This window comes from Ciconia boyciana, chromosome 6, assembly GCF_034638445.1.
Source record: "Ciconia boyciana chromosome 6, ASM3463844v1, whole genome shotgun sequence".
Lineage (NCBI taxonomy): Eukaryota > Metazoa > Chordata > Aves > Ciconiiformes > Ciconiidae > Ciconia > Ciconia boyciana.
This window is the reverse complement of record NC_132939.1, coordinates 10,509,038-10,528,627: the sequence shown is the minus strand read 5'-3', so window position 1 is coordinate 10,528,627 and position 19,590 is coordinate 10,509,038. Positions and strand designations below refer to the sequence as shown.

General features: G+C 37.5%; 1 protein-coding gene across 10 annotated transcripts in view; it reads right to left on the bottom strand.

The window, feature by feature from the left end:
* SYT9 (synaptotagmin 9) overlaps positions 1 to 19,590 on the bottom strand; it is a 70,297-nt gene that overhangs the window by 35,905 nt on the left and 14,802 nt on the right. For all 10 annotated transcript variants that reach the window (XR_012042890.1, XR_012042891.1, XR_012042889.1 and 7 more), the window contains exon 2: positions 2,846 to 3,197. Coding sequence is in view for 7 of the 10 variants with exons in the window: in XM_072863628.1 (XP_072719729.1) it covers positions 2,846 to 3,197 (352 nt within the window). In the remaining 3 variants the exon portion in view is untranslated. The remainder of the gene's footprint in view (positions 1 to 2,845; positions 3,198 to 19,590) is intronic.

Sequence of the window (19,590 nt, the reverse complement as noted above, 5' to 3'; positions counted from 1 at the left end):
ACCAGGGTCAAATTTTTACTTGCATAAAGCATGATACTCAGTTGAGAGAGATCACCTTCAGCATTAGACTGCTAAGATCACATAATTTTCTGTTCCTATGTCTCAAGCTAGTGGTATGCACCCTCCAAACCTGGCTGAAGAAAGTAACACATGCAAATTTATGGCCGTTGCAAATCCAAAGGATCTGCCTTATTGGCAAGTATAATGTGATACGATAAGAACTGTAGCTGTTCTTATCAGTTACCATTTTCAACTGAATCCTTTGGATTAATGCCTATGAAAGGAGTTACATTATGTAAATGGCAGCAGGATCTGGCCTATTACGCCCGCTGAGCTTGCTGATTTCTGGTTCTAAGATAAAGCTGGACAAAAGAGGATACTTCCTGACATCTCTGCATTTTAATTACTTGTTGGTCTCTACAACTACTTCATTTACAACTGAGCTGTTCTGGTCTGAAATGGTTTGTTGATCACCCCAACAATCATTTTGTTTTTTCTCTCATACTTGATCTAATAAGCTCTGTGGTACCTTGGCTGAAAAGCTCCTTTAGTTTCATTACTCGAGGAGAAAAAGTTGCTTTTAGCTTCGGTCCAGTGAAATTTATTACCTGGAGTCACTCAGTTATTGTGATTGAAATTTCCACTTCATGAGATGATAACAGAAATCAAATTTGCAAACCCTGTCAGGGTAGTTGGATGTGAAAGTTGGATTAGGTAAAATCCTAATCCTGTATGAGTTGGTTTCCACTGTTTTGTCCTATTCATATGCAGCAACCATTCAGTGTGTTGGAGTACCATCAGCTGTGGTTGAACATAGAAAGAGCACATGGAAAATGCTAGCACAGGATTAGTCCAAAGCTGTTTATGTTGAATGTAATCAGCAATAGTTCCTCTGCTATCATTGTTCATTCATTTCTTGCAAATGTGTGTTTACACATGCTTAAAACAGGAACAGCCTCTTATGTACTATCCTAGTTTTTTTCTCTTGTTGCATAATAAATACATAATTTTATAGCTATACGTTAGTCATTTCCATGATAAAATATTATCATGACACAAAAAAAGACTTATATTGCTCAACCCTTAAGCTCCTCATCACAGTGGGAGGTGCAGAATATCCTGGGGAGGAATAAAAAGGAGGGCACTGGAGAGCCAGCTTAACAAGGATTGTAGCAGGGGCAGGTGCCTGGTCTCTGTGGCCACAGGAAAGCCACAGCTGGCTACCCAGTTATGCCAGAAAGCAGCAGAGACAAAGGTGAATGAATGAAGGATGCAGTACAAGGAAGATGGGCCCCTCCTGCTCAGTGAAAGAGTCTTTTGGAGAAGACATCGGCAAAAGTAAGGGGCAATGAATGAGAGGAGTAAAGAGCAAAGCCTGTATCAGCAAACGGTATAGGGCAGGGGTGGGACCGGGACAAGTCATGCCCTTGTGGACAGAGCCACTATAACACCTGCTGGAGAGAGCCAGACTGGGAACAGTTGCCAGAAGAAAGATATCCAGAGATTCACAGGAGTGAAGACAGTGTCCATGCACTCAGGATGCTGAGGCAAGTTCTTTTATGGATTGGGATTGCTCCTGCTTCTTGTGAGATGATGATGCTGTGGTGGTACTGTGCATTTGTCATTTGATTAAGTATCAGAATTGCTGCCCTGTTGTAGCAGAGAAAGCCTGTATCTGACTCAGTATTTCACAATATCGAAGACACACATGAGAGCTCTTGGTGTTAGATGTCAGATATGAATCTTCTGTTGTTAATGAATCTCATGACATGCTTATTTCCCAGCAGTTTGAAAACACAGCAGCACCAGCCCTGTACTGTACTTCTGGGCTATTAGTCCTTGGTTGGAATTCAACCTTGCGTGTGGTAGGGCGCAGGCTTCAATATCCATAATTATGGCTTTGACCTCCCCATAGATTCCTACAACAATATAAGGCCAAGCCATTCTTACGCTAATGTAAGGAGGAAGGGCACCTGAAGCTTTTACTGCATAGCATTAATCATGTTCTGGGGCCTTCTCAAGTTCTTTCTGAGGCATGTTTTGGACAACTGGCTGCTAGCTGCTGTCATCTTACCCGTGTTCAGGTGTGCCTGCAGGCAAGGGTCTTGGCTGAACTTGCTCTCACAGATGGCCAGAAAGGAGGCTAGCACAGAGCAACTGGGCTAGTGCTCTACCTTCTCCAGCTGAAGTGCATCTGCTTTGACTCAGGAATTCACTGGCTCTTCACACGCTGATCCCTTTTCTTGTGAAACATAATCCTTTTATCACCTGCCCCTGCACATAACTCTCACCCTCCCTCTTTCCTCTTCCCTCCTGTACTGGTTCTTCAGTTCCCCTGGAGACCTCACTGACTCTTGTTGAGGCACTTTTCCCCCCACAGTCATGATTGTGGCTAAAATCTGTGATTTTTAATCCTATTTCTAACTCTTGCAAGTGTTTCATTAGCTTGCCCTACTTTCTTCTTTGGCTGTTTTAAAAATCTTTGAGGAGGTACTACTGAGCGTTCAGCATCAGTGCTAAGTGCAAATGAATATGCTTTACAAGATAAATCTAGGCTGTTCTGCTGCTTTAAGGGACACACAGTGCTCTGTGTTGTCCAGCTTCTGAGGGAGAGGCACAAATGAGACAGAAGTTGATAAAAGTCTGGAATAGCATTGTGATCCTGTCCTTTTAACCCAAGAGGTTTGTGCACCTCAAAGAATAACTTTTGTGTAATTTTTTAAAAAAAAGAATGCGGAAAGTAAATTATGCATTTTTAAATAGATCAGTGTACTGGAAAATCAAGCTGTGCTCTTCTGACTGTATCTGTATTCATTAATAGCAGAGAGAAATTGGAGTTACTGACCGAGCAGAAGAGGTTGGTTCAGTGATCTGACGATGCATTCGCATATTGTGTACGCAGTTCTCCTTCATTCCTGCCTGAGCATCTAATGGAATATCAGGGGAGGTGTGGCTGATCTTCATGGAGGACTCCGGATAGGCTGTAGGCTGACCCAGATAATCCTCGCTGTAGTCATGGTCATTGGTCTCTGTATCTGTGTAGTTCAGTGATTCTTGTTTGTTGTCTTTGTTCCCAAACGGCAGACCACGCTCTCGCCAAGGGATCCAACAAAGCTTCCAGGACACGAACAGAGAGACACCAAACAGAGCAAGACCACAGGCTGTGACAACTAGGGAGAGCAAGCTTACTGAGATATCTGCAAACAAGAAAAACACATGCATGTCACATCTTTGTGCTTTTTGGAGCTCTGCAGCTCCAAGGCATACAGTGTGGGAAGTAAACATGTCTGGATTGCAGATCTACAAAAATTAAATTCTGGTCCCTGCAACAGTCATATAATACAAACATAGTAAACGTTCTTTTTTTTTTCCCCCAAGAAAAAAAATTAACCTTGTTTGGAATTCAGTATAAGGCTCATCGTTATAGAACTTGGTTTATATTTTCCCTCCAAAAGCTGAGTGGGGTGAAGGGTCATCCTAAATATGAAAAGGGCTGTTCACGTGTTCACTCAGCTTTCTACTGATGAAAGAGCAGCGCCTGCAGTACATTTTTTTGGTCTTTATTTACCTTTTATGTAATGCAGTTTCGTCTACCTCCTTTACCAGATATTATTATCTTCTCTTCCAGACACTATATTATACTTATACAACAACCGTGAACATGCACATACGTGGCATGAATTTTTTTGGGGGTATTTAACTTAAGTATCTCGTTTCATCACTTTAATTCCATTCCTTCTAACCTTGGACTCATTCTTATCTTTGCAAATGATTTTTGACTATCAGTATATGTCTTGCTGTTCATCACTTAGTTTAGGCAGCAATATCTCTTCAAAACTGAGTTTTTTCTTGTTTTTTAACTCCAAAGGCTCTTTTTTCTGTTTCCAAGCTTCTGGTATAAAATGAATGTGGAGATGAGTTTTCTGTTGTTTTTCCCCACATTCCTAGCATTATCCTACTCCATAATCATATCAACACAAATAAGTCACCACTGGGAGAGGCTTTTCCTCTGTTTTGCTTTGTTTTAAGTTGCGTGTTGGGAAAATGACTCAGTGGAACAGCTGTTTTTATGGTTACAGTGTTTTTGAAATGAGTTTTTCTGTGGATTACACAATACATCATGCCTTAAACACAATTAGTCAGAATTCTATTTTACTGCCTCAAATTATAAACACAACCTTATCAAACTAATTTTTCACACTGTTACCTTTTATTGGACAGTAATTTTCAGATACTGCACACCTGGCTGGCAATTTTCAGCAACTGGGCTGATCCAGTGTGAAGAGCTGGGGCGAGTGCAGTCCCAAGTGAAGAGGTTTTTGGCTGCATCCTGGAGCTGCTTTTACGTTAGCCATTTGTACTGTTGCTTACTGTATTTTCTGTATAATTTTTACTCCATCCTTCCAGATGTCTCAGTTTTTCTAAGCCTGTTTATCTGTATTCCCATGTGGTGGCAGTACTCATCTGATGCCAGTGATTTCCTCTGCTTTGTAATGAGAGCAGGGTAAGTCTTTAATTGTTTGTCCTTACAAAAATCAGAGATCTGCAGCACAGAAAGCGTTCCTCAAAAAACCAGCTGCTTCTCAATTCACTCTGCTTTCACCAGAATTAGTGCAATGTGTATTCCAGAGCAGTATCTGATGTGAGTCTAAACTGCAACTGTGAATCAAAGTGCAGGCAAGAACTATAGGCAAGGCTGAGCAGTTTACAGGTAGGCAAGTTTTTGGTTGCCTGCATCTGATCGGTGTTCTATCAAATTAACTCCTTTCCCAACAAACTAGCTGTAATCTGGTTTAACTTGAAGCTGAAAGAGTTGTACCAGAAACCCTAACTGGGAGAGTTCTTTTAACAAGTTCTTATTGAAATAAAACTAGCTTTCTTCTCTATGCTTCTTTACTCTTCTCTTTTTATTAAAATGAGTATTCAGATATTCCAGCATTATTGTAATATACACATTGATCTGTTAGGTGAAATTTGGCTAGCAAGAAGTGAAACAAATTTAGCAATTTAAAATCTTGCAATACAGCTATTTTTAGTCCGATACAAGCAATCTTTTCTCATTTAAAAACCAACAAATTCAAAAGGCATTCAATTCAACATTGCAGTCAAATAGAAAACGATAAAATTAACTTGTTCTGAAAAATCATATTACTAAACTTTAGGATATATTGGGACAAATCAGTCAATCTTTGTGAATATGATTCAGTCCAAATTCAATGGTAATTTCAAGCTGTTATTTCCAGAGAAAAAAATGTTCCTCCTTTCATTAAGTTCTTGTTGCTTAGGGGGAGATTTTACGGAATATGAAGTGGTTAGACATTTAACTTCCTGAAAAACAATGGAAACATCCGTGCCTATTGCTTAAATCCTAGCTGTGCTTTTGAAAATCTAAATTGTATTTCTTCCATGCAAATACATCTATGGAGGGTTAGCCATACTTCAGCTCAGTAATTGCACTGTAAGAGCAACTTTTTTTTTTAAACCTAGAAGTCTAAGACCCTAACTTTCCAGAGGAAAATTGTTGTTTGGATGAAGCATCTGAAGTACTTACTGAAGCAGTTTTAACCTAATATTGCAGTGTAGTTTCATTCGTGCTTCACAAGTTTTTCTTAATTAACATAGCTGGCACTTGTTCAGGATGAAAGGTGTCTCTTTGCAAAGACTCTTGAGACAAAGGAATAATTCTCAGCTAATACGTTCTTCTCTGAAATATTCCTGAACAGAGTTAATTATCCTTAATACTGTGTTTAGAAACTTTCTGGGAAATTCTTTAAAGTAAGGCAGCTGAAAGCCAAGGGAGTGAATCTCAGATTATATTAATTTTATTACACATACATACTCCAACTCTTATCTGTCTGACCCCGAAATTTATGAATGCGGACCAACAAAACAGGCCTAAGTGAGATCAGTGTCAGGGTTTCATATAGCAGTAACATTTTCCATGATTCATTTTTCCATGATACATTTTTAGAAATGTATTTGTAACTGGGCTTTACCGGTATTTGAGGCTGTTATTAGCTTTTAGTGACTTTTTTTTTCAAGTTATGTGTTCTACATCTTACAGGTAGGCCTTAGGGTATGTAAAGCTCTTGGGTTCGTTAAGACACTCTTCTAATCCTCTGCGTGACTTGCATATATTTTTATTCCTAAATAGTGTTACAAATTCCAGTTTACCAATGTGTGTTTTCTCTTTATCTGCTTTGCTTGGGTTACAAATTTGTGTAATGTTTTTTCCAGGTATTGCTAAAAATTAACTAAGTTTCATAAATGAAGTGGATCAATGAAATATAATCCTAGGACTTCATCAAGGTAATTATCAATTGGTTTAAATGTACATAAATTCCATAGCACAATTTCAATATGAAATCAGAATTACTAAATGGCCATACAAAATACTCACAACAAAAAGTGCATAAGCAATAGAAATTTGTTTGCTCAGAGTATTTTTCCAGCAGCAATTGCTGTGATATAATTCAAAACTGACACAAGGTTGAATAGTTTATTGCTAAGATCACAAAATTAGAGCTTCAAGCAAAAAAAAATTAAAGCAAATTGTTCATGGACATTCATAAACAGGAAAAAAGGACTCAAAACATAGCAAAATATTCTGTTTTATTTTGTAGCAGCAGAAAGATTTTAGTTTTGCTTATTAAGATGAAAAGTTATGTAAGCAGAATGTTTTGTTTGTAATTCAGGTAAGGTGACTTCATATTGAGAGCGTTTATTAGTTACAATCAAAATTGTATGTGAGCACAACAGTCAAAAGTATACTTGCTGAAGAAAACTGATCAGTCTCTACAATAAAGCTTAACATCTGTAATCCAATAAGTTAAATTTGTTCTAAGAAGAGTTTCTTCTTGTTTGCACATCTATTTCCTCTTAAAATATTTAGTCTGCATTAATGCAAATTTCCTTGACAACTTAGCTGACATATAATATTCTGCTGGAGTTTGTAAGTAAGTGACAAAAAATGTCTTTATTAATCAGACAGCTGGCTGAATGAGCAGTGATTCTTAAAGACACAGTTGAGAGGAGTCATATGTTCAAGGGCTTGCATTTTTCTTTCTGACATCTTGCAGTAGTATCTACTGACAAAGAATTATGGTGTTCCGCTTGTGAAAGCTAAAGCTTCTGTTTCACAAGAAACATGGTTACAAAGCGTAGTAGAAAATAAAATTTGTCATGACTGTATATACACAACTCTACTAAGTTTTATCCAGGTTCCCATGCCTCAGACTTGGTTCTTTTGGGTTATTACCATATTCTCTTTGAATACATACTTCGCACAACTGATAAAATATGCAAAATTACTGTATACGTTTGGTCTTGTAACATTGAGTGAAAAATATTACATAGTGTAACCTGGGAAAAAAGCATAAATAATAACGTAACAAGAGAGGACACCAGTTGTAAAGATACCATGCCAGATTGTCAAGTACCCTATGTGTAACATGACATGCATGGCTTAAATGGCTCCATTGCATCCTGTTAGGCAATATCAGTCAGGGTGCTACATTTGCAGGACAGGAAATGTAGCTGGAGTGAACGAACATGAAATTTTCTAAAAGCCATTTGGCACTTGAGACACGCTTGTAGCTTGTTAGCTAAAAGCAGAAGCTGGTGATATGCTGAGTGGGAAAGAAATTTTTGGGGTATACATTTATCCTGCAAATTCATATGACCATCAGGCCCGTTAGGTCCTTCATAGTGCAAAAACTGAGTAGCTGTGCTTTGTAAAAGTTACAGTTCCCATGACTGTAGTCAAGAGCTGTAATGCATATTTCCACCCATCCACTTGCTCTGCTACTTCTTGGGATATGTTAAATAGAATCAGATTAATTATTTGCTTGGAATAAATAACATGACACACTTAGACTTTTCTTTTTCTTGTAGGATCATTCACAAAGTGAACTGAGTTGCTAATTAATAATTTGCAAATGTTTATCCTGGTTTTTTTAGGTGATGGAGAATAGTAATTCATAGAGTTATTGAAGAATTTAACTTCTCATCTAGTGTAGAAAGTGACTAGTCACTTTTGGCAAATACTGTCTGTATTCCCTCACTGGCAGAATGAAGGGTTTTAATAGAGAAATGAATGATGAAGAATGAATAAAGAAAAACCATGCTTTCTAGCAGAAAATTTTGGACAAATTGTGTGTGTTAAAAAGTATGAAACTTTTAAGATTTGTGAACATTTTCATGAATAAGCCATAAGAGCAAACATTAACCTTGAATGATGTGACCCTATGAATAATAATGAAGAGAAATTGTGACTTATTTCTGCAATATATAGCCAGTAGCAGGAAGTTCCCAGGTTATGGAAGAAGAGCAAACAGCTTATTTGAACCATGCCAATAAGCTTTAAATTCCATTATAGTCCTTGAAAGCCCAGTAAGTTGCAATAAAAACTAAAGAAGCATTTGAGAGCACTAAAAGGAATGACAGAGAAGCATTTCATTTCCCACTTGTATAAAACTGCGCAGTAATATTCTACCAAAGTGCTCAAAACAGTAGTTACAGAGGTATGTGATAAAAAATAATAATGAAGTAGCAACATTTTCTGCAAATTTTTAACAAATTCCTTTTAATTTTGATCCCCTTTGGGGCACAATCTTTCCAGGGGAAAAACAAAAAAAAAGTATTTACCCAAATCTCTCACTAAATTACTTTATTTTGGTGGGAAAATTTGTGGAATTAAATGACTTTAGAAGACCATGGGAGATGTGGACAGACCACTAAAGGGTTTAAAGGGCTGTTTGACCATTAGCAAAGTCTAAGTTTCACATTCATATCTAAAGATGTATGTATACACATTCATATGTAAATATAGACATACACACACATCTATAATATGATATGATGTAGTATGATGAAAAAATATTTTCACAGAACTAGCCATAATGATTAATAGGAGTTGCATCACTCACACAGTTCTAGAGCAAATCTATATAACATATTTTTCCTTCAAATTTCCATCTTCTTTTCTATTGGAAGCATTGAATTTCATCTACCAGTTGGCTACTTGTACCTTTAATTTTCTTATGGCCAGTGGAAACCATTAACGTTTCTAATTTTGAATAACCTAAAAAAATTACCTGTCTATTTTTGAACCTTTCTTTCTTCATTTTGTTTTTTTAGGAAATAAATATGTAAGAAATAAGAAGACAGTATTACTCTTCTGGGCAATTTATGTAGAGTAAAAGTGCAAGCTTCTCTTTAAAGTCAGATTGCTTGGAATGGAAATGAGGTCAATGATTTCATTAGCTTCCTTTTCAGAATCAACTACTCTAAGCCTGTATTATGGGAGTTTGGCACATCACAGTGGTTCAATATTTACAATCCTTGCTTTACATTTAAGGGAGACCCAAAATTCGTTTGCTTTCTGTACACTGGCAGATCATAAAAAGGTTGCCACAAGTGTTGAAACCTCACAAGGGACTTAAGGAAAGTTGCCTGCATAGACTGATATAGATAAAGAGGAAATTTATTACTTATCTTGACCTTCATGAGCCTAATGAGATGTTTATATCTGTTTTTCAGTCTGTCTTTTTTTTTTTTCCCCCGAATGACTGCACTCCCATCCCTACATAATATCTAGACTAGAAAGATAGTTTACAATATTCTCAAACCACTCTGGTTAGGACTTCTTCATATTAACTGGTTGTCCTGGACTTGTTACACATTATTGTTCCTGAAAAGTAAACTATCACAAACCACTAGCATCATAAACTGATTAAATAGCCCGATTATTCTTTTAGGAGGGAGCTGTTGGCATAAATGGAAATCAAGACAGCTTTGAAAGCATTTATCCTTCTCAGATGAAGAGCCAGATGCACTGTAATGCTCACATTGACTTTTTTTTAAAAAGTATTTCAGAAAATGAGCCATGGTGAATGTATTACGTATCTGTTGTTCTTTGTCAACTTAGGGTTCCCATTTTATAAAATCAAGCTTTTTGCCCTGATCCATATGTATTAGGGTGTGATGGAAGTCTTACTGATGGGGATATTTACTACTAGGAAAGATAATGAATTAGTAATTTACAATCAGATAAAGTTTACTATGAATTTACTGTTAGAAAAAATATACAGAATATACTTCTTTCCCATCCACACTCCTCTTCATCTCCAGAGAGCAAAAGAAACAGGCCTTCTACAGACTGTTACTAGTGGGTAGTTCTGGAAATCCTGTCTGTCCAAAATACTGTCTAAGAGAAAATTGTAGAACAGATACAAAACCAGAGAAACTAAGAGCAGAAAATCAAGAGAAATCTAAAGTGAAACAGCTTAAAAACGTAGCAGCTAAAGAATAGATTTGAGAAACAGATTTGATAAAAAATTATCATTCAGACTGCTCTTCTGCTTTTTCATTCCTAGGAAGTAATTATTTTAAAGCTGAGATGCTCTTGGAAGCTTTCCTAATTTTGGCAAATACAAATAGGAAGGAGAACTTCAACTCGCTTATTTTTGCAAAGCATATACTAAATAATGTATGCTTTGCAGGAGAATTGAACATATCTGGATTTCTGCCTTCCTGGGTGTAATTGTACAGTCGTGCAAGACATTCCTTATATTAAAAGGAATCTGTAAAAATAACTAGTAGCAGCAACTCTTTGAAGTTTTCTTATGAACTACACAATTTCATGTTGTACTTAGTTGTGAATGTAAAATTGAAACTGGAAAGCTTGAGGGGTTTTTCTTCTTGTATTTAACTAGTTTTATGGGAGGAAAGCTGATATACTGTAATTATGACCAACAAAGCAAATATTAAACATCATGTAGTAGTGACAGATGCCTACCCATCCCGGATTAATGGACCCACCCTGACCAATATTTGTTACCGAGAGGAAAGCAGTAGAGTGTAATCCTGTTGTTCCAATGAGCGTGCCCAAACTGCGCACTGGGTTACAGAAATGAATGCAATGAAGTTTTGATATTGAGAAAGATGGTAATGATCTTCAGGCCCAACTTTCTGAGGCTTGTCAGTGTTCTTACTCCATATCATGCAGGAGGTGTCCAAATATGTGGCTTTCTCACCAAATAGCAAGCTAGTTGACTGTAGGGATAAATTCAGGGCTTTGCTCTCTACAGCTGCTGATCTAAGCACTTTTACTGAGCTACAATAGATTAAAAAAAGAAAAAAATCAAGAAAATAATAAATCAGAACAGTGCATTTTAGCATTCATTTACTATCCGACGAGTGAAGTAACCATGGGATTGCTACTCTCCGAAATCTAGATCTCAGTCTGTCACAGATGTGATACAAACTGTTGTCAGTGACTGCTGAAGATTAATGTATTAACAGGTCCTTACATTCCTTGAGTAAAATTGGGCAGACTTCTACCTGGAGAAGCCTGGCCTTACCACATGGTCAAAGGGGCATGCTCAGCAAATCAGTTACTGTGAAAGGTCAGGAGTTTCTGAGAATCTGTTGGACTCAGGGAAAACAAATCTTCAGGAGACATCTTTAGATGGGGGACAAGGGACAAAGATGAAAGCTTGACAAAACCCTTTGTACTGTTAACTTCTAAATTTGCCAGTCCCTCTTGTACCTTCCCATCAACAATACCCATAGCTGTGTGCTATAGAAACAATCACATTATAATATATAAATGCCAAAGAACAGTATCAGTAACTAGTTCATTAAGGCTAGAAATTCTGGCAAATGTCAAGATTAAGATGTTTCAGCTTTTATGAAAAACAGCTTATTTTTGCCCTTACACCTATATGTAAAAACAGGGACATTTTCTAACAAACACAATCCTTCAGAAAGGCCTGCTGAGTCAGAAGTTAATTTGTTTTTCATTCATCTTGACATAAAGGTCAAGATACTAACGCTTCAGCATTTCAGGGTTTTAAGGCTGATAGTAACTTAACTGAATACATTAGCTTTGCATCTGTCTGGAGGTTTCAAAAGCTGCAAGGGGCCTCATGGTGCATTTTGCACCTATGAAAAGCAGGAAGTGTTTTTAGTTTAGATATTTAAGAAACACTGTAAGCCTTTTTGTACAAATAAGGAAACATCCACTTGTGAGCACCAGAGACTCTAAGGTCAGTGAAAGGATCAGAAGCTCTTACATTTCATATAAGTCATTTATAGCAATGACTGCCTGTTGAAACCTATTTACCAGCATCAACCACTGTGAAGAAGTGTGTTACTTCAATGCATCTAAAATGTTCAGCAATTAAAAAATCAACAGTTAATATTTTAAAAGCGTCCCGAAGATTTTCGATGTACTTCCTTCAAGGATAATGAACAGGAGCGGTTCATACACTCCATTTTTCAAACACTGCAGACTCAGGCAGATGGCTCAATACCGATTTACACTGGTTTGTGTGTTCAACGGTTTCTCCTTTGCTTTTCTGTTCTTCTCCCTCACTCCATCCCTCCCCCAATACACACACTCACACGTGTACATCCCAAGTCTAAGATGTATCAGCGTGGGTGGAAAGCTAAGATTCTGAAGTATGTATTAAATTCATATAAAGTGACCACTGACATAAGCTTAATAGATGATGTTGCCTCTAGGGCTTTGGTGTTTTAAAAAATTACTAAGTTCTGATGAGTAAAAGAGATACTGAGGGGGACAACAACTCTCAGATCTGTAAGGCTGGATCCACAGTTTACTGTAGAGACCTCACTCCATTTTGACTGAGTTGTGATGAGTTGTGCGAGAAAGCATTGCCAAATGCAAGTTTCCTTCCTTGATCATACAGGTACTGAGTCACCATCCCTGGAGGTATTTAAAAGATGGACAAGTGTGGCGCTTAGAGACATGGTTTAGTGGTCGACTTGGCAGTGTTAGGTTAACGTTTGGACTCAATGATCTTAAGGGTCTTTTCCAACCTAAACAATTCTATTCTATGATTCTATGAAAAAGTCATTGGTTGATGACTTATCACAGTGACCTCAGAATTACAAAAAGAAATCCTTTGTGCACCTAGGATACCCTGATTTTTACTATCAGCTAGATGCAGGTTTAGTGTATGCTCAGGAGCGTAACGATTCAGGAGTGATTAAGATAAGAGGTCATCGGACACCCTTCTTGTCAATCTTCAGACTACCTCTCTGATGCACGATGTATTCATCATTACTGTCCATCAACTAACAGCATGCCTCCCACCCTCTTGGATGATGACAAGAAGGTCCATTAAAAATAAATATTTTCCTCTAGTAATTTCAAATATCATACGAATGGGAAAAGAAATGCAAATCCAGATTTTTAAGAGAAAGATGTAATTTAAAAGATTTTTAAGAGAAATTCGCAAGCTAGCTTTTTTCAGATTTTGTCTTTATATAACAGCTTAGTGATCTCTGCTATGTATCTATGACACATAAACGACAGCCGTCTGTCCTTATTTAACTAATTAGTAATGTTGCCATTTCTGATAGGATGAGTAAATTATTTTTTTTAAAAATCGAGGATTATTCATTAAAATTTTGCATGTATTCTCTCCAAGTGTCTGGACATACACAGTTAAAACTATTGGGAGTAAATCTGAATCTGATAAATGTTAATGGAATGGAAACAGTGCAACAAATGTGTTTAGAAACCCTAATGGATATTTGAAGAATTGTTTGTAGTGTTTTTCTATCCACATTACCAAGCAGCTTGTAGAACAAAGCTGTTAAATTATCACAATGATTAAACTGTTTATCATTAAGTAGCTTTTTCCCTCCTTCTATGAATGTCAAAATTATTTAAATGCCTTTTTACAAATGGGCAACAGAAACCAAGATGCAGCACAGTTGATCAAGGTGAAATTAGGTAAATCAGTCCAAAAGTTAAAAATGGAGCCTGGATCTTCTCACTTCTAATTTTGAGTCTAGCAACTTTCCAGTTGCTTCTAGTGAAACAGCATGCAACTAAAGAGAAAGGGATGCAGAGAGTTTAATAATCACTGCTTAGCATACAAGCAGGATTTTGACCACTAAACAGATGGTATGGCTTTTTAAAATAATCTAGTTATAAATGAGTTAATTAAATAATTGAGTTCTGAGAAAGCTGTCATCTCTCCAACTGCACCTGCTTTCAATGAGACAACAGGCATATTGCCACTACACGTAAAGTACCAACTGACAAAATGAACAGACTTTTACAGAAAGAAGGTGGTACAGACAACTGAAAAGCCGTGTCACCATCCTCTGCAGCATAAAGGGACTGCTGACCATCAATTCTTAGGTTGTAAAACAAAAGATTTTTTTTTTTTCAGAGTAGATCCCAGGAATCCTGCAATGCCACAAAAAGCTATCACAATCAACATCTGTAACAAAAAACCAAAACATAGGTTTTGATAAATGTAACAATGCTGGAAGATCTAAGCAGAAAATCCAAGCAATGGTATTTATCCTAAACGTTTCCTACAGTAAAGATTTGTACTAGTCTTCCACACCCCCTATAATATATCCCATCTTCTTTTGGTATATACATGGACATGTAATTGCTATCAAAGTTAATAGCCTCTTTTAACTTGGAATTCTGCAGATTTCAATCTTGCTATGCTTTCTTCTAAAGCAAACTCTGCAGTATTTCAGTTATAATCTTTTATTATCAAAACACCATTTTACATATTATATAAGAACTTTAATCTGATAATTAATTGAATGGAGAATAGCAAAATAATTAACTGGATTAAAAGTAAGCTCTACAATAGTTTGAATGTGCTGGAAATCAGTCCATGATGTTTAGGCTTGTCTTTCCGCTTGCAGTAAGTAAAACAAATTCAAATCAAATAGTCTCTGTTTTCATCCTGTGTTCTGACAGAAGATATTTCTAATATTTTAGATGTACAATTACTGTCATTATTTGTCATATCCAGACTCTTGGAGAGATTTTGTGCTTGCAGCAAGTAGAATCTACACTCTCATTCTACTGGATTTGCATTTTCTTTAATTAAGTTAATTTAGCTAGATCTGTATCTTATCTCCTGAAATTATTTTCTCCAGAAAAATTAGAACAGCTAGTTTCTTAATACGAGGAACTAAAGGGTATCCTCTGCTTTAAAAAGGACAGCAAGGAAACTTATGATTAGCTGTTCCTTGAACAATCCACTATGAAATGAAAAGTGCAGGCGCTGTCAGTCTAAACTTGAAAAACAAACCTGTGCTCCAACATCCAGAGCCTGGGTGGTATCAGGAGACAGTGTAGCTCTCCATTCCCATGGAGGAAAATTTTGCAGATTCCTGTCCTTTATCTGTAGGAAGGGCTTCACTTTTTTGCTGTCCTAGACTGCTTCTTGGCAAAGCTCTTTCTTTTATTGAGGTTTCTAGACAGTCCATGTTAATTCTGGAGCTTTGGCTGTTTAAATAGAAAATACTGCCAGGCTAAACTGGCAGATGAATTGATGTGAGCAATTCAGTGCTTCTTCCACCTTGTAACTTAGAATTTGTGGAGGAAATCTATTCCTTTCAAGAATTACTGTACAGTTCCATATTCAGAAAACAACTGCCCTGTCTTACAGACAGCACAACAATTTGTTTCCGCATCTTTAGCCAGAGTCTTCCTAAATAACACAGGATGTGTCCACATTAGTGATTTAGCACTGGAGGAGGGGGGGGAAGGATTCTTTTTGCAGCAGCTTTGCCTTGTATCTATACTTGGCGCCTGGCGGTGCTCACTTGAGTGAGACATGCCACTGGTAGGTGTGTTTGAAGTAGTTTTCCTCCTGGTGGAACCAAGGTTGAAGTTAGAGTCCAGAGTCTGGCAATGTGGACGCAGGGTCCTCGTGCAGTTAGTGCTCCAGGCTTGCCTGATGCGTGCCTTCAAATGGCAACCGGCACAAGTTGCACTGCTGGTAGCAGCACAACGGGGACATTTGGTCCTGTAACCAGAATGGTGTGCAGCAAATGAAACTCTCATTGTGCCACACAAGTTGGTGATGTAGATTCACCTGTCGTGTCTTTATGCGCAGGTTACTCTCCCTGAATTCAGTGAAATTTCAAGCACAGGAGGACTATGAGTTTGGAACATGAACTATATTAAAATCTTCGTATTTTTCTACTCTGACAAAAAATCCCCTCACCACAAAGATCCCCTTATTTTGAATTGTATTTTTGTAAGCAATTAACTCCCCAATTTTGAGATACGAACAACAAAATAGTAATGTATTGTGCACTTTAGAGTAAATATAGTATAGCAATTGCAGTTAATTGCATATGAGATTCTCAGTGAGGCCCAGGATGCAACAAAGGTGACAAGCAATTTAACAGACTGCACTTTCAGTGCCAAAATCAATTAGGACATTCTGAATCCTTTAAACATTAATAGTAATTAGTAAGCTATGTGTCACTGTGCGTCTTTGACTGATGTCCAGCATGTACTGTCTTGTTGTGTTTAGCTACAGGGAAGACTGACTTACTAACAAATCTTTTAAGAGACAGTCTACAGCACACATTTACAGAGAGAGAACAAAATATCCGCATGTATATAAGCTGCTGCTGCTGCCGCCACCGCCAGCGGCTTGAGCGTGTTTAGGCCAGCCTCTGGATGTCATTGATAGCATAAATACAGAATAATAATTAATTACTAGGCAATGCTAACTAAAACAGAATGAGGCTGAATATGAAGCTGTGTTCATAGCACTGAGCTTATTATTCAATTTGGCTCACTATTAGACGATGTTAGTACCAGGGGATTACAGATCCCTTCAGGGGTTATTCTGCAGTGAAATACCACCAGTTGCACAGTATCTTACTTCTTCTAAAACATAATTTCAAATGTATTAGGTTCACTCAAGCAATAAATAAGAAAAAGAGGATAAACAACCTTACCAGAGAGAGAAATTATAATCACGGTATACTGCATAGTTTTTTTAAGACTAGTTCCATTATAATCACTGATATACCCTCCAAGTCATACAATAGTCCCTCCAGGTACGTGTACATAAACAAATGGGATGTACAGAAAGGACCATCAACTTTGCAACGTCCTTCTCGCAGACTCACAATTGCTCTTCCTCAGGCTTGTTCCACAGGGAAAACAACTGCTCTCCTTACCTCCCTCCCAGAATTACAGAGTATAAAGAAGACAATGTTGGCAGCAGCCCCTTGTTCCCAGAAACCGTAATGCCACAGCAGTGGGATACTTAAGAAGACAGTGTGGAACCACTGACCCACAGCTTTCATGTCGTCTCTCCTCCCCCAAGAATTCCTCAGCTGGATTGCTCTCAGATCTGGGGAATTCCTTGGGTTCTGAAGAACTCCAAGAATTCTGCTACTTCTAAGGGAAAAACAAACATACGTTAACAGAGTAAACTGATGGTAAATTTCTAGCCACTGTTCTGCCATCTTCTGGCCTCTACATTTTTTATTCTTGCCCAGAAAAAAAATACAACTAAAAATAGTAATGTGGGTTTCTTCTCAGCTCCCCAGAGACAGCTACAACCCACTTTCCTTGCTAACCGGAATGTGCTGATGGGATTTGCTAATTTTTCAGCTACTTCAGCTGACTGATTTAGGCTAATTTTTTTGAACACTTGTTACTTTTTTCTTTATCATCCAATATCCTTAGGTAGATATGGCACCTACCAATTTCCACTACTTATCCTGGCCCCACATGGCCCCCCAAAATAAAGAAAATTAGATTAAAAAACCCACCACACTTCTGATAGTTTGACTGTATGAAAAAATATACAGAAAACTATATTACATGAACATTATTTTAAATTTTCTTTTTAGAATCAGGTGCTTGTATACATCCTTCTCTCAGGAAGTGTCTGATCCTATTTCCTTTAAATTAACACTATTCGCACCCTTGGGTTGACATTTAACAACCTATATTTGCCTCACTAAGTTAGCGAAGATTACCTTTCACACCGTAAATTTCTAACTTTTGCTGACAGTGCATAGCATTGAGGGGAAAAATTGATCACATTCTTATATTTTTAAGGAAGAATTTGTTACTTTCTTGTTATAGCATACATTTATTATTCAAGTAAGACAAAATGGAATAAAGGAGATGAGACCATTCAAAAAGGATCACTATAACACTGGGTAAGTATTTTGAACAGAAGCAGTTATTTCTTGTTTTATGCAACCACAAACTATACATGAAGGGCTTATATATCAAATTCCCACTCAGTTTCAGTGGGATATGAGTAGTTTCACTCATGTACGTTTCTTTGAAAATTTCACTCTCCAAGATTATTTTGAATGAAAGGAGTACTACAGAAGTCATGAGGTCAGATTTAGTGGCTCTGGTTTAGCAGCATTTGAAATCTGAGTGACAGCAGGATCAAGTTTTGCCCCAAAATTATACAAACTCAGATGAATGTAAGAAAAAGGAATAATTTCTTGAATGACTAAAATGTGAATGTTAAGAAAACAGAAAGCATTTCACTTGTAAGGATAAGATTACATTCACTTAAGAAAAAAACTGACAAAAAGGAAGAAAAAGGGAATGGGGAAAGGAAGAAGAAGGGAAAAGGACCATGCACTTCAAAGAGCTGCATGTTCCAAACTTCCAGACTTGTGAAAGTCGGGCTGTTAGCGGGTTGCTGAGTAGTTACCTCACTGTTAAACAATTTCTCTAGAGGACTTTCATGTAAGAGGTGGGTGATTTGTTTTATAAGTTTCTTAAACATGAGCAAAAGATGCATGTTGAGGTATACAACTGAAATTAATAAACAAATATATGTCTTTAATAACAAGTAAATTGGGTCAGTAAAAATACACCTTAATCCCAAGCGGAAACATACTTTGTATTGTGCATTTCTGCTACAATAATGTGAACAGGATTACCTTTATAGTAGTCCTTTCAGTTTCAGTCTCAAATGGTATCATGCCACGATGTGCATTTGCAATCCAACCCAGGCCACCAAAGTAAATGTCTGAAACTTATGCCACAAAAGGGGCAATAAACAGCAAAATGCTGGGATATGCAAAAGATAACTAAAAGTTGCCCTGTTAGTACTGTTGCACAGTCAGATGCAGGCTACAGTGTGGGGTGGGATTTAGGTCTGAAAACATAAATCCAAGCTTGCAAACAGATATCATGAATAAATTCCATAGCTAAACGTTCAGATTAAGCCCAGCACAGAGAGGTTTTGAAATCCTCCTTATGCTTTTATTTATTCCCATTTGAATGTGTATTCCATTAAATCCCTGCCTCTCAATTATGGCTTCGCTGCTGGTAACAGAGGCACATTTCTATTTGCTAACTTACACAGGAGGAAAATATATTCTGTTTATTATTCATAAGAGTAAAGTGCTGAGAGGCCCCAACAAAGAACAGGCTCTTGTTGCCTGTTCACTATGAAAAGAGAGCGCGCCATATTCAGGAAGACTACTTTCCACCTAAGTCCCTGGGCCTAATGTTTTCTCTTGGCTGCTTTTTAGGCAGTTTTCTGCTCAGTGCTTTACTGACATCACACTTGAGACATGCCCTGCTTTCTCCGCTGATTACAGACAGGGGATTAGCTGGAATTTTAACTGCTTATCAGTACTGAAAAGGCAACTGAAAGGGCAGGGGAAAAGCAGCGCTGAGATTTCTCCAAGATGACACCCCAAGTGACTGGCACAGTTAAGAAAAGAACCTTAGTTTTCCCAGTCCCCAACTAGTAATCTATTCCAGTCAACTAAACCACACCACTG